Consider the following 15,461-nt stretch of genomic DNA (forward strand, 5'->3'; position numbering starts at 1 on the left):
AGACATCCAAGGCAAGTTGTCAAGTTAGGCAATAGGATATATGAGCTTGGGCACCTATGAAGAGGCTGGTATATTGAATAGATTAGAGAGTCATTGACATATTAATGGTATTCAAGCCATGATCAGGATGAGATTATCTAAGAAGCGTGTGCAAATAGAGAAGCAGACTCACGATGTAGCTCTGGGGGTACTGCAACACTTAGAAGTTGAACAGAGAAGGATAGGTTGACCAAGAAGACTGAAGAGAAGCATCTGTTGATTCTGCTGAAACCAGAGGGAAATGGAGAAATAGACAGACAAATAGATAGGTAGACAGAAAGAGAGAGAGAAAGATCGCCTGTATTTAAAAGCTGCTAAGAGATCAAGTAAGATGAGAACATAAAGGTGACCATTATGGTCACTGATTTTGACAAGAGCAGTCTTTATGAGATGCTGCTACAGAGGTTGGACTAGGTGTGGGGCTAAGTATGTGGGTAAGGGATGGAGGCAGTGATTTTAGACAGCTTACCATGAGGTGCTCAGCTAGGGTGGGGCATTCTGAGATGAGAAATCATTGCATTATCACTTTTTTCCAAAAACCTACTTTTTCCTACCTATAGAAGAAAAGTTTATTTTTTTATTTTTTATTTTTTTTAATTAATTAATTAATTTATTTTTGCCTGTGTTGGGTCTTCGTTTTATGTGCGAGGGCTTTCTCCAGTTGCAGCAAGTGGGGGCCACTCTTCATCGCGGTGCGCGGGCCTCTCACTGTCGCGGCCTCTCTTGTTGCAGAGCACAAGCTCCAGATGCGCAGGCTCAGTAGCTGTGGCTCACGGGCCTAGCCGCTCCGCGGTATGTGGGATCTTCCCAGACCAGGGCTCGAACCCGTGTCCCCTGCATCGGCAGGTGGACTCTCAACCACTGCGCCACCAGGGAAGCCCCGAAAAGTTTATTTTTATATGATGTACAGGCATTCTATTATTACATTTACAATGTACAATTAAATCTAGAGGAAGCAAAATTGGTAAGACTCAAACAAGAAATAATTTCATGAGCAGTTGAAAATTATGTTAAAGCTTATTATAAGGGGATTAGAAGAAATCTTGAATGTGTGCCAGACGATTATTGGCACACCAAAATTTCACAGATGGGTGGTATATTGCAAAAAGGGGCACTTACCTGTTGACATTGGGATCGAGTAAGACTAAACTTCTGTTTTTATGAAAATCCTGAGGGACGCTAAAACTAATCATTTGTCCCATTAGAGGCTAAACCCCCTACCCTAGCTGGCAACTACCCTTAGTGAGTTGTGGTTATAGAACGTCTGAGCTATTTATAGCAATAACTATACAACCATTGAGCATAACGATTGCTGTTACGATCTAAATTTACTGTGCAAGTTTAAACGAGCAGTTGTAATAAAGGGAAAGTGTAAGGTTTTGAAGTGCTTGCATAATATTGCCCTTGATGAAAAACTGAATATTTTTGTAAAAATTTAAATTTCTTGTGTAATCTATCCTTGCAAGAAGGTGTTTTAAGTTTTTATGTTTCATCTTTACCTTCCTCCGTAGAGTGTGTCTTAACTTGCTTTTTTGTGTGTGATTTTCTTTTTTTAAATTAATTTTTAGTGGAGTATAGTTGATTTACAATGTTGTGTTAGTTTCAGGTATATAGCAAAGTGAATCAGTTATACATATACATATACCCACTCTTTTTTAGATTCTTTTCCCATATAGGGCATTACAGAGTATTGAAGAGTTCCCTGTGCTATACAGCAGGTTCTTATTAGTTACCTATTTTATATTTAGTAGTGTGTATATGTCAATCCCAATCTACCAATTTATCCGCCCCCTCCCGATTTTAGTTGCTTTTTACTGTGACACTGACAGAAGGGGAACATATCGTGTCGTTCAAATTCTTTACCATTGTATTTTGGCCTTGCTGGCAATTCTTTGGTGTTAATTTTAATTTTCTGGGTTTTAGGCCTGCTTTTGAACTTTCACCTTGAGCGTTCACATAACTTTGAACACTCATCATAAATGTTCATCATATTTTTGAACAGTCACATTGGCTCACTGATCTTGGCCCTGGATGAAGTACAGTAGTTCCCCCTTACCTGTGGTTTTGTTTTCTGCAGTCAACTGTGGTTTGAAAATAGTAAATGGAAAATTCCAGAAACAACAGTTCATAAGTTTTATTTTATTTTACTTCTTCAATTTATACATTTTTAGTTTTTTTTTTTTTTTTTTACATCTTTATTGGAGTATAATTGCTACACAATGGTGTATTAGAGGGTGCAAGAGGGTTCCCTTTTCTCCACACCCTCTCCAGCATTTATTGTTTATAGACTTTTTGATGATGGCCATTCTGACCAGTGTGAGGTGATAACTCACTATAGTTTTGATTTGCATTTCTCTAATGATTAGCGATGTTGAGCATCCTTTCATGTGTTTATTGGCAATTTGTATATCTTCTTTGGAGAAATGTCTATTTAGGTCTTCTGCCCATTTTTGGATTGGGTTGTTTGTTTTCTTCATATTGAGCTGCATGTGTTGCTTGTATGTTTTGGAGATTATTCCTTTGTCAGTTGCTTTGTTTGCAAATATTTTCTCCCATTCTGAGAGTTGTCTTTTCATCTTGTTTATGGTTTCCTTTGCTGTGCAAAAGCTTTTAAGTTTCATTAGGTCCCATTTGTTTATTTTTGTGTTTATTTCCATTTCTCTAGGAGGTGGGTCAAAAAGGATCTTGCTGTGATTTATGTCATAGAGTGTTCTGCCTATGTTTTCCTCTAAGAGTTTGTTAGTGTCTGGGCTTAAATTTAGGTCTTTAGTCCATTTTGAGTTTATTTTTGTGTATGGTGTTAGGGAGTGTTCTGATTTCATTCTTTTACATGTAGCTGTCCAGTTTTCCCAGCACCACTTATTGAAGAGGCTGTCTTTTCTCCATGGTATATTCTTGCCTCCTTTATCAAAACTAAGGTGACCATATGTGTGTGGGTTTATCTCTGGGCTTTCTATCCTGTTCCATTGATCTATATTTCTGTTTTTGTGCCAGGACCATACTGTCTTGATTACTGTAGCTTTGTAGTATAGTTTGAAGTCAGGGAGCCTGGTTCCTCCAGTTCCGTATCTCTTTCTCAAGATTGCTTAGGCTATTTGGGGTCTTTTGTGTTTCCATACAAATTGTGAAATTTTTTGTTCTAGTTCTGTGAAAAATGCCATTGGTAGTTTGATAGGGATTGCACTGAATCTGTAGATTGCTTTGGGTAATATAATTATTTTTACATTGGTGATTCTTCCAATCCAAGAACATGCTATATCTCTCCATCTGTTTGTATCATCTTTAATTTCTTTCATCAGTGTCTTATAGTTTTCTGCATACAGGTCTTTTGTCTCCTTAGGTAGGTTTATTCCTAGGTATTTTAATTCTTTTTGTTGCAATGGTAAATGAGAGTGTTTCCTTAATTTCTCTTTCAGATTTTTCATCATTAGCGTGTAGGAATGCAAGAGATTTCTGTGCATTAATTTTGTATCCTGCTACTTTACCAAATTTATTGATTAGTTCTAGTAGTTTTCTGGTAGCATCTTTAGGATTCTCTATGTAGAGTATGATGTCATCTGCTAACAGTGACAGCTTTACTTCTTCACTTCCAATTTGGATTCCTTTTATTTCTTTTTCTTCTCTGATTACTGTGGCTAAAACTTCCAAAACTATGTTGAATAATAGTGGTGAGAGTGGGCACCCTTCTCTTGTTCCTGATGTTAGAGGAAGTGGTTTCAGTTTTTCACCATTGGGAACAATGTTGGCTGTGGGTTTGTCATACATGGCCTTTATTATGTTGACATGTTTTAAATTTCAGGCTGTTCTGAGAAGCGCTGTGAAATCTTGTGCTCTCCCACCTCTTCCCGCCTGGGAGGTGAATCATCCCTTTGTCTGGTGTAGCCCACTCTTTAGATTCTTTAGTCTAAAGACTCTCTTGGTTATTAGATCGACTGTAGAGGTATCGCAGTGCTTGTGTTAGAAGTAACCCTTATTTTACTTAATAATGGCCCCAAAGTGCAAGAGTAGTGATGCTGGCAATTTGGATATTCTCTTACTGTGCCTAATTTAGAAATTAAACTTTATTGTAGTATGTTCATATAGGAAAAAAGATAGTATTTTCAGTGGAAAAAATAAGTCAATAGTCAATCTAAGCAAGAAATGGAGAATTTTATTCGAGCCAATCTGTGGATTATAACCTGGAAGACAGTCTCTGAGAGCTCTGAGAACTGTTCAAAGAGGTAAAGGGGGGAGGCCAGTACATATATATGATTTTGACAAAGGGATACATGCAATCAAGCGCTCATCTTTTTTTTTTTTAATTTAATTTTATTTACTTTTTTATGCAGTAGGCTCTTATTAGTCATCAGTTTTATACACATCAGTGTATACGTGTCAATCCCAATCACCCAATTCAAGCGCTCATCTTGACAGAAGGTTATTGCTAGTTGTGAGGAACAGACATCTTAGATAATGGTTTTAGTGCTTTTCTAAGTATGGGAAGATGCAAGAATCCAGGTTCATTGTCCGTTAATTACAGCATGGTACCACCAATTTATTATGTGTTCAGATAACATTTAATGATGTGGGAAATACTCATGATATGATTTCAAAGTTAAAAAATCTCTTGAAATTATATACACATTAGGATCTCAGTTTTATGAGTGTGTGTGAGAGAGAGAGAGAAGCTCTGGATCAGGAGATTAGGATGTTTATTTTCTTCATCTTCCAAGTTTTCTAAAATGCATGCATGTGTATTAAATAATCTATAATCAGAAAATGCTATTTAAAAATATTTCCCCTGGAAATTCATATTCCCCTATTTTAAATTTTATATAACATTTTAAATAAAAATTCAAGTCCTTTTTCGTATCACAAAGTAACTTTCTTGCCTTTTCTTTTTTCCATCACTGTTTATTTCTATGAATTCCTTTCCAACCTTACTTTCTTGCTCTGTGCTGCTGAAGGAGGTGGCTTACACATCTCCATTCAGTGGTGAACAAATCCTATGCCATGCCTCAACCAAACACTTTTATCTTTGTATTTTCTCTTTTTGTCACTATACTCAATGTTGAGCTTTGTTGATTTGTCTCCTTGCTGTTTATATCATTATCGTTGCCATTTTCCATCTCAGTGCCCCTTCCATTTTATTTGTTATTATTGATCTCATTCTTCTTTTCTTGTGAAATGTTTATCCTAAAACACATCTGCAAGCCATTCAGAGCTCTGCTTGGATACAGTTAAACATTTCATTGAATGTGAGCATTAACAATATATTTCTCTGGTATCTGTAGGTTTCTGTTTGTGGTTCCCTTGAAAGCAGGTGCCATACTTGGATGAGAAAATGTTGTCCAAAAGAGTCATGGACATAGGTCATAGTCTACTGAGACCAGCATCTATCTCTAAAGGTTGACTCCAGGGACACTTTGTGGATGAGTATGATTGTTGTCTTCTAAGGTATTTCAGAAGGTAGAAATGAATGTGAAACACACCTTAACTTTCCTTTTTAAACCATTTTGGAGATAACATTTGATAAAATGTGCAACCCTATTTGAAATTAGTTTATTCTGCCTCTATACATTCTCAGAATTATGGACTCCACATGTGAATAAAGTGGAATTTATTTTTCTGTCATTTAATTAATGTTTTCTACCATCAATGTAATGTTTATTATTTCCTTGAGTTCTGTGTTCCAGAATTTGATGGAGAGACAAACATCAGCTTGCCCTATCCTTGTTGACTCCAATTTTATAGACTTGGATTACTCCCTTTCACTTCTTTTAGGACAGAATAATTGTAAGCTATTTTCCTTGCCCTTTGAAGTGTCCTTCCCTGTACTTTTCTTAGTTCAAAAGGATTGCTTTGTTGAGCTTGTGACCATAACTTTGCATTTACTCCAGGCCACATACATGAGAACATCATCACATATTCTGTTTTGTTTTCTATATTCTTTTTTCTGATATTGCTGAACTGCAGTTTCATTTGCATCCATGCTCTGAGTTATAAGATGCTATGGTGTTAGGACAGAATCGTTAGACCTGCTAGGTGAGCTGTGTCCTTGGGGAGATGGGCTGCAGAGATAACCCAAAATAGCTGCCTATGCAGAAATCATCATTTTGGTGATGATTGTGTAGTGATTCCTGTATATATATATATATATTTTTTTTTTTCAGTTAATATATACACAGGATGATTTAACTGAGAAAACTCTAGTGACTGAAAAATTACCTTGGATTGCTTATGCACACATGAGCTGGTGGAAGGAAAGGATTATTAGGTGACAAGGTTGTTGGCTGAGAGGAAAAACCAGTCTGGGATTAAATTATTGCTGCAGGTAATCCTCAAAATGACAGATGAATGGATAAAGAAGATGTGGTATATATACACAATGGAATGTTAGCCTTAAAAAGAATAATGCCAGTTGCAGCAACATGGATGGACCTAGAGATTATCATATTAAGTGAAGTAAGTTAGAGAAAGACAAATATCATATGATATCATTTATATGTGGAATCTAAAATATGACACAAATGAACTTATTTACGAAACAGAAAGACTCACAGACATAGAAAACAAACTTATGGTTACCAAAGGGGGTAGTGGCAGGAGGGGGCGGGGAGATAAATTAGGAGTTTGGGATTAACATATACACACTACTATACATAAAATAGTTAAACAATAAGGACCTACACTATAGCACAGGGAACTATATTCAATATATTGTAATAGCCTATAATAGAAAAGAATATGAAAAATAGTATATATGTATAACTGAATCACTTTGCTGTATGCTTGAAACTAACACAACATTGTAAATTATACTTCAATAAAAAATGGAATTAATCCATGTAAATTAATCTAACATGTCTAATCAGCTTTGGGGATAGCTCTGTTGTTCCTGGTTTTTGAAAAGGATAGTAGAGAAGTAATTAAAAAGGAAAATTGTTTCTCTGGGAGAAAGAAAAAGGGCTTGAGTTTGGTTATATTTCCTCTCTCTCTTCCTTCCTTTCTTTTTCACTTGGCTGTACCTTCTAAGCTTCCACTAGGGCTCTGCCATAGCCCTTACGCCTCTTACCTCAGGGCACCTTATTAGTGGTGTGTACGTATTTCTGTCTACTCATTGGTCTGTAAGCAACTGGAAAAAAATCTACATCTCATTTATATCCTAGGAGGTCACATTGGCTCATATTGTGCCTTACATATAATTGATCCTCAGTGAAGGTAAAGACATATTTTATGCTTAATTAAGAATGACTTCATAACTTTAACAATATGAAGTATTATCATGTGAAACGTGTTAACTGTGCTCTGGGAAACAAGCTTCCATTTGAGAAATAGAAGGGGTTTTAAGACAAAAGATAAAAACATTTTCTAGACTGTAAGGGTAATCAAATACTGGAATAGCTGATCAGAGAAGGAGGTGAAATCTCCATCCCCAGGGATTTTAAATGATGGGGCAGAGAAGACATCCATGCGAATGACTGAAGCATTAGACCTGTCTTGAGGCAAATAGATGGACAGAATGACAGATGGTCCTGTGATTCTTTGATTACTTGGCCTGGAGAAGAGAAGATGGAGGGAAGACATTAAAACTACTTCAAATATGGAAAACAGCTCTTATTGCTTCCCTTGGGAGAGCAAGTCGAAGGAGCTTAACCTAAAGTCTTAGAAATTTGGGTTACATTTTATAGTTAAGGGTTTTAAGACATAGGTTGTGAAAATACTGTGGACACCTTCAGAGTAAAAGATTGATTGGCGTGAGATGTGGAGTCAGCTCTATGATCCTGTTACAGTAAAAAATATTTTTTTATGTTACTCTGAATAGAGAGAATCATTCCAATACATTATTTCAGCGTATAACATTCTTTTGGGAAAGGCAAACTTCTAAAAGGAGTATTTTCAAGCACCAAGCATCATCACTGTTTCAGGGCTAGGAGGAGAGAGCAGAGATAATAGGTAGGAAATCCTTCCCATCTAAGTACTTGTACGAGGCTGTGTTATTTTTTATTTATTTTTTCCCCAACACTGGCTTATTTTTTTTCAAGCCAACTCTCTTTTATTTATTTATTTTTAATTTTTTTTATTTTTTAACATCTTTATTGGAGTATAATTGCTTTACAATGGTGTGTCAGTTTCTGCTTTATAACAAAGTGAATCAGTTATACATATACATATGTCCCCATATCTCTTCCCTCTTGCATCTCCCTCCCTCCCACCCTCCCTATCCCACCCCTCTAGGTGGTCACAAAGCACGGAGCTGATCTCTCTGTGCTATGCGATTGTTTCCCACTAGCTATCTATTTTACGTTTGGTAGTGTATATATGTCCATGCCACTCTCTCACTTTGTCCCAGCTTCCCCTTCCCCCTCCCCATATCCTCAAGTCCATTCTCTAGTAGGTCTGCATCTTTATTCCCGTCTTGCCCCTAGGTTCTTCTGACCATTTTCTTTCTTTTTTTTTTTCTTTTAGATTCCATGTATATGTGTTAGCATACGGTATTTGTTTTCCTCTTTCTGACTTACTTCACTCTGTATGACAGTCTCTAGGTCCATCCACGTCCCTACAAATAACTCAGTTTTGTTCCTTTTTATGGCTGAGTAATATTCCATTGTATATATGTGCCAAATCTTCTTTATCCATTCATCTGTCGATGGACACTTAGGTTGCTTCCATGTCCTGGCTATTGTAAATAGAGCTGCAATGAACATTGTGGTACATGACTCTTTTTGAATGATGGTTTTCTCAGCCTATATGCCCAGTAGCGGGATTGCTGGGTTGTATGGTAGTTCTATTTTTAGTTTTTTAAGGAACCTCCATACTGTTCTCCATAGTGGCTGTATCAATTTACATTCCCACCAACAGTGCAAGAGGGTTCCCTTTTCTCCACACCCTCTCCAGCATTTATTGTTTCTAGATTTTTTTGATGATGGCCGTTCTGACCGGTGTGAGATGATATCTCATTGTAGTTTTGATTTGCATTTCTCTAACGATTAATGATGTTGAGCATTCTTTGATGTGTTTGTTGGCAATCTGTATATCTTCTTTGGGGAAATGTCTATTTAGATCTTCTGCCCATTTTTGGGTTTGTTTGTTTGTTTTCTTGATATTGAGCTGCATGAGTTGCTTGTATGTTTTGGAGATTAATCCTTTGTCAGTTGCTTCATTTGCAAATATCTTCTCCCATTCTGAGGGTTTCTTTTCATCTTGTTTATGGTTTCCTTTGCTGTGCAAAAGCTTGTAAGTTTCATTAGGTCCCATTTGTTTATTTTTGTTTTTATTTCCATTTCTGTAGGAGGTGGGTCAAAAAGGATTTTGCTGTGATATATGTCATAGAGTGTTCTGCCTATGTTTTCCTCTAAGAGTTTGATGGTGTCTGGCCTTACATTTAGGTCTTTAATCCATTTTGAGTTTATTTTTGTGTATGGTGTTAGGGAGTGTTCTGATTTCATTCTTTTACATGTAGCTGTCCAGTTTTCCCAAGCACTGTGTTATTAACTCAGTAGCCAGGGGGTGAGGAGAGGCTGGGAAATAGCCCTGCTCTTCTGGGTCAGCCTTGTTTTGGTCACTGAACCTTTTCCCAATGAAAATATAGAAGAATTGGGGGCTAGAAAAATCTTGTCAATACAAGGGGAACCAGAATACCTATGAAAAATAATCTTCATTAGGCATTTGACTGTAATTTCAACATTCAGCCACACGATGTCACAATTGGATTTTGATTCTCACTGTGTATTTGTCTCAAATAATAGATGAAGGCGTTTTCAAAGCTGGAGAGGAAAGATCAGAAACGCGGGGGGCTGCAGAAGTCCAAGAAGATGAATATACTCAAGTTGAGATTCCAGTTGACCAGGTAATCTCCATGCCTTAAAAATATGGGTAAACCAAATACTATTTTTCTTTCAAGTTTACCTGCCCTGTGCTGTGCCCTGCCCTGTGTTACCTGCCCTGTGCTGTTCTTATGCAGATGCGAGTTAAATGCTCTCAGGTGCTAGTTATGTGGCTGAACGACCTTAAAAATAAAACAAAACACCTTCAGTTCTTCCTCGTATTCCCACAAAGAGGAGCCATTTGGACAGTCTTTATTGTTACAGACAATGGTATATCTTTAATAAACAGCATTGAAGAATGAGGTGGGCTGGAGTTAGGTATGAGAAACAGAGGGCTAAAGTTTGATACAAAAAAGAGTATTGGCTTGGGCGTTTTTAATCTAGAAAAAAGTCCTCCATTTAGAAAAGCAGTTTAAAAGTGCCATTATTTTTCTCTCCTTTAGGGTCCTTGAAATGGCGATGGTTGGAATTTGTTTTTTGTAAAGGAATTGCTTATATAAATGCAGCTCAAATATTTGCTAAGTGTGTATTGATTTTCTTTTTAGGCCAATGGGACACTGTACTTTTAGGAGTGTGGTGTGTACACACATGTGCTTATAGAAGGAACTAAGTAGTGTTCATTCTGGCTAAATGGTACAAGAAATAAAAGTTGTTTAGGCTTTTTAATAGAATTCAATCAAGTTTCTTACAATTCTAAGTGGAGGATTGGAATTTAGGTGAGGAGGGGGAATTCATAATCCCAGGCTCAAGGGAATACAAAGTCACCAGGAATTGCCACTTGTTTCCTGACTATTATGTGATATTTCCTTTTCAAAGAGGAAATCTCACAATCCAGCAAATTCCATAGTTGATGTTCTCAGCTGTATTTGTCTTAACATTGCAGCAGTGAAATTGCTGCCTGATTATTCCACAGGCATTTTCTGTAAGCATCACCTTCCTGATGAAAAGCTTAATGTGTTAAAAATCACAGATTTCAAAAATCCAAGTTATTATCCAGGATTAGCTGCAACTAACAATTTTTCATAAGCTCCAGTTATAGGTATTTTTTTTCCCCTGAGGGATATTGGAATTTTAAGTCTTCGGTGAAGCTATCATTAAATATTATATTTTAAGACAAGAGAAATCATCACGTATGTACAACACCTAATAGCAGCAGAAAGAAACCAAGACTAATTTATATTCCAAAGTCAAAAATACCAACTATCAAGAGAAAGTCATAGCATCATTACCATAAAGGAGATCTCTTTGTTAATCACTTAGTTTTGAAATCTGTGATCAGTATTTCTTTACTTGTGAGTTTCATGATCACCAGGAAGGGGAGGGCATGAGAGGAATTGATCTCTGATGATACTTGAACAGCCATCCAGAGTGTCTGCAGAGCTTGATTTCTTATTTGATACAAGAGTGCTAGGTTATTAAAATACAAGTATGCAGGAGAGACAGATTAAACAGATTGGTAGGGCTTCCCTGGTGGCGCAGTAGTTGAGGGTCCGCCTGCCGTTGCAGGGGACGCAGGTTCGGGCCCCGGTCTGGGAGGATCCCACATGCTGCGGAGCGGCTGGGCCCGTGAGCCATGGCCGCTGAACCTGTGCGTCCGGAGCCTGTGCTCCACAACGGGAGAGGCCACAAAAGTGAGAGGCCTGCGTACCGAAAAAAACAAAACAAAACAAAACAAAAACCACATTGGAGAAAGCTGGGCAATATCAACAAATTGAGGTCAGTTTGAAGAAAAGAAAACCAGGTAACAAAAGGTCAGAATTGCTTTCTTCTTTGACCCTATTAGTAATAGAGTTAGGATTGTTTAGCTCATGGGGTTGGCATGAGATGCTTATGAAGTCAGGTCTTAGAGTCATTCTCTCTGTGGCCTGGTGGTCTTTTGCTCCATATCCTAAGCAGCTATGTTATAAATATTGTGAAAAACCAAGTGAGAGTGTGGAGAAATTAGTGTAAAGCTCCATTATAGTTAAGAACCAATCTGAGGACCTGTAATAGTAGCAATAACTACTCTATATTCAGCACCTACTGAGTGCCAGGCACTGTACTAGGCACTTTCTCATATAATTGTTATGACAACCCTGTAAGATAGGTCTTATCACCTTCACTTTATGTATGGAAATAAAGTGAGCTCCTATAGGTGGAATTACATGTCCAGGTTTGTACTGTTAAGTAGAGGAATTGGGATTTGAATGCAGGTCTGTCTAACTTCAAAGCACAGGAGTGATCTGGGGAAGAGTATTAAATGCACTCCTCTCCCACAAAAGCCAATTATTAACCCAAGGAGGGGAAAAATTCCTGCCTAAGAAAAGAACTGTCTATTATATACTACTTGGCTCAGCTGTAAATGATACATACATTTCCTTTCGGGCCATACCTACTTAACTTCTTTGAACTTGTTTCCTATCATCTAAATGGTTCATGTTGTAACTTTAGTCAAAGTACCACAAAGAAGGGTGTGTGTGCGTGTAATATCATGTGCAAATTGGCCAAGTACTTTATCTATGCCTGAAAAGCAGATCAAGTTTCAGAAGTAAATATTAAGGCCTCTGTTGAGAGGCAGTTCTCCATGGATCTCTTGTGTTTTGCATGTTTTGTGAGTAGAGGCACAGATTGCCTTTGTTCTGGACTGTTTTTTCAAGGATGTTTGTGTAGTGAACAGCCTCAAAAGACAGAGATAGTGACTTCCTCTGGAGCAGTCATTCTCAGCTGGAGGTGATTTGCCTCCAAGGGGATATTTGGCAATTTCTGGAGACATTTTTCATCATTATAAGTGAAGGAGTGCTACTGACATCTAGTGGGTAGTGGCCAGGGAATCTGCTAAATATCTTGTAATGCACACGACTGTCCTCACAGCAAAAAATTATCCGGTGCAAAATGTCAATAGTGCTGAGACTGAGAAATCCTGGTGTGGAGCAAAGGCTAGGTTTGTTGATGGTCCAGTATAATAAAGATAATGTCTCCCTATAGTGCAAAGGTCAGGCACATTTACTATCCATTATAAAAGATGTGCCATTGAATTGTATACTTAAAACGAGTTAAAATGGTAAAATTTTTTGCTGTGTTTATTTTATCACAATGAAAATATTTGGAGAAAAAAGATTTGGGTTCTCTAAGCATGGGGTCCTTCCCCTGTAATGTAAGCCACCATGTGTATCACCCCCTTCTCATTGCCCTGTGGAAATGGGGCCTCAGGGAGTGGGTGCAAATGCTGATCCTCTGGCTATTGCTATTGCTGTGAGTAATAAAGTCCTTTGTCTCTGACCCAGTAGTCTCTTGTCTTCTGCCAGCGTCCATGAAGAGATGGCAGGCTAATGTGTTAGCTTGTTAAGTATGGAAAAATTTCAGATCTTCCTTAGTCTTTCATAGCCTCTACTGATCCCATCTGGCATTGTGTTTATGTGTTTAAGTGTGTGTAATGGGGCACTGTGGACTAATTTCAGCTAAAAACATGTTTGAACTCTGTCCCAAGGTCTAGACTCTTAATTTTTTAGAGACAAATTAATGATCCTGGATCTAATACTATGTCCAAACCCATGGGAAACTGAAGAATGTCACATTCTTTTATAGGTTTGGGGAGGCCAGAACAAATACCTTTTCTCAGGGGAGAGTTTAGGTCTCATAAGAATAAAGTACTCTTTTAAAAATTAATCTTTTTGCATACACATTCTAAATCAATCTGGTTTCCCATAAGCAGTGAAGCAAGTGCCTGATTAACCAATATCTGTGGCTATACCTGGCACCAATGACTTATGTGTCGTTATGTTCCATTTATAAACTGATGCTTTTCCAAGCTAAGGAGGCAAGAAATGAGACCGTTCCATTATAGTTAAGTAAACTGCCTCTAGTAAGTAAAGATCAGGCAGGAGAAGCCACCATCTCAAAGACACAGGCAAACGCATACCTATAAAATAGGCAAAGAAGCAATTATATTTTGGATTTTGTTCCATTTGAGAGAAGAGAGCAGAAGATGTGGATTGTAACTTCAGCGTGGTTTTTGATTGTTTTATAGCTTTTTCCATCCATCTGTAGTTGATTTTGAGTAGTAATAAAATGAGAATTGCAAGATGTTTTTATGCTAAGTAGTTTCATTAAATAACATTTAAACCAGCATCATGAGCACAGGAGGAGTGAAAGCTTTCTTTTTTGTTTTTAAATTGGAGGTTGTGATATGTATTATTTTCTTATTTGTTGATTGATTTAAAACGTAATAAATCCTTAATAACAAAGTTACACATGTACTCCTTTTAAAAGTCAACCAATCCAATAAAAATTATGACAAAAATAGCAACCACTTGCCCCAGCTTTCCCCACCTGGATTCTTCCTGCTCTACAGACCTAACCAATTTGAGCTATTAGCTGTTTCTCATGGAATAGAGAAATATTCTTGTGTAATATTTTTTCCTCCTCCCTATTTTAGTAATTGCCTATGTTTTTTTCATTTGCTTAGTTTTCTAAGTTTTCATTTGATTAGTTTTCTATTCTATGTAGACATTACCAAGCCATCTCCAAACTCTGCCAGAACTGTTGATCTCCTGATGTACTCAGATGTACACAGTGATAATAAATCTCAATTTCATCTTTTTCTCAAGCCTTTCGATCATCTGCCTCAGGCTGGTTAGTTGTTCTTTGGATCTACTTTTCAGAGTCATCCTGGTATTTTTCTTCACCATTATTTTGGGAATTTCTTTTGCTTCTCCCGTGGATGGATTCCCTGTTTCCTGGGATCTACATCTTCCTCTTTCTTGGTTATACCTTCGTTGTTTTTGTGGAGCTCACCTCTAGCAGCTGCCTCAGAAAAGCTTCATGGGAGGAACTTTTATTTTTTGAGACTCTGCATGTCTGAAAATGTCTTTTTTTTTTCCTCTCTCTAGCAAACTTGACTGTAAGCATGACTAGATATAAAATTCTAGGTTAGATATAATTTCTCTCAGAATTCTGAATGTGTTGCTCAGTTGGCCTTCCCATCCAGATTTGCAGTTGGGACGTTTGATGTCGTTCTGTTTCCTGATCCTTTGTAAATAATCCTTTTTCTCTCTCTGGAAGCTGTTAGGCTTTTTCCTTTGTTCCTGGTGTTCTGAAAATTTCCAGTTATGTGCCTTGGTGCAGGTCTTTTTACTTATTCGACTGGGTACTCAATGGGCTTTTTGTGTTTTTTTTTAAGATTTATTTATTTATTATTTATTTATTTATTTTATTTTTGGCTGCATCAGGTCTCAGTTGCAGCCATGGGATCTTCGTTGAGGCATGTGGGATCTTTCGTTGCAGCGCGTGGGCTTCTCTCTAGTTGTGGTGTGCGGGTTTTCTCTTCTCTAGTTGTGGTACGCAGGCTCCAGGGCACACGGGCTCTGTAGTTTGTGGCACGTGGACTCTCTAGTTGAGGCGCGCGCTCAGTAGTTGTGGCTCGTGGGCTTAGTCGCCCTGCAGCATGTGGGATCTTAGTTCCCTGACGAGGAATCGAACCCACGTCCCCTGCATTGTAAGGCAGATTCTTTACCACTGGACTACCAGGAAAGTCCCTCAATGGGCTTTTTTATTCTGAAAATGTTTGTTTTTCAGTTCTGGAAAAAATTGTTGAATTATGTCTTAGGTAATTTTCTTCTATTTCTTTACTTTCCTTCT

At 37.6% G+C, this 15,461-nt stretch overlaps 1 protein-coding gene across 1 annotated transcript in view; it reads left to right on the plus strand.

Moving 5' to 3' along the window:
* DCDC2 (doublecortin domain containing 2) overlaps positions 1-15,461 on the plus strand; it is a 156,254-nt gene that overhangs the window by 127,207 nt on the left and 13,586 nt on the right. The window contains exon 8 of the mRNA XM_007454516.1: positions 9,768-9,868. Coding sequence (XP_007454578.1) covers positions 9,768-9,868 — 101 coding nt within the window. The remainder of the gene's footprint in view (positions 1-9,767; positions 9,869-15,461) is intronic.

This window comes from Lipotes vexillifer, unplaced genomic scaffold (genome assembly GCF_000442215.2).
Source record: "Lipotes vexillifer unplaced genomic scaffold, Lipotes_vexillifer_v1.1 scaffold421, whole genome shotgun sequence".
Lineage (NCBI taxonomy): Eukaryota > Metazoa > Chordata > Mammalia > Artiodactyla > Lipotidae > Lipotes > Lipotes vexillifer.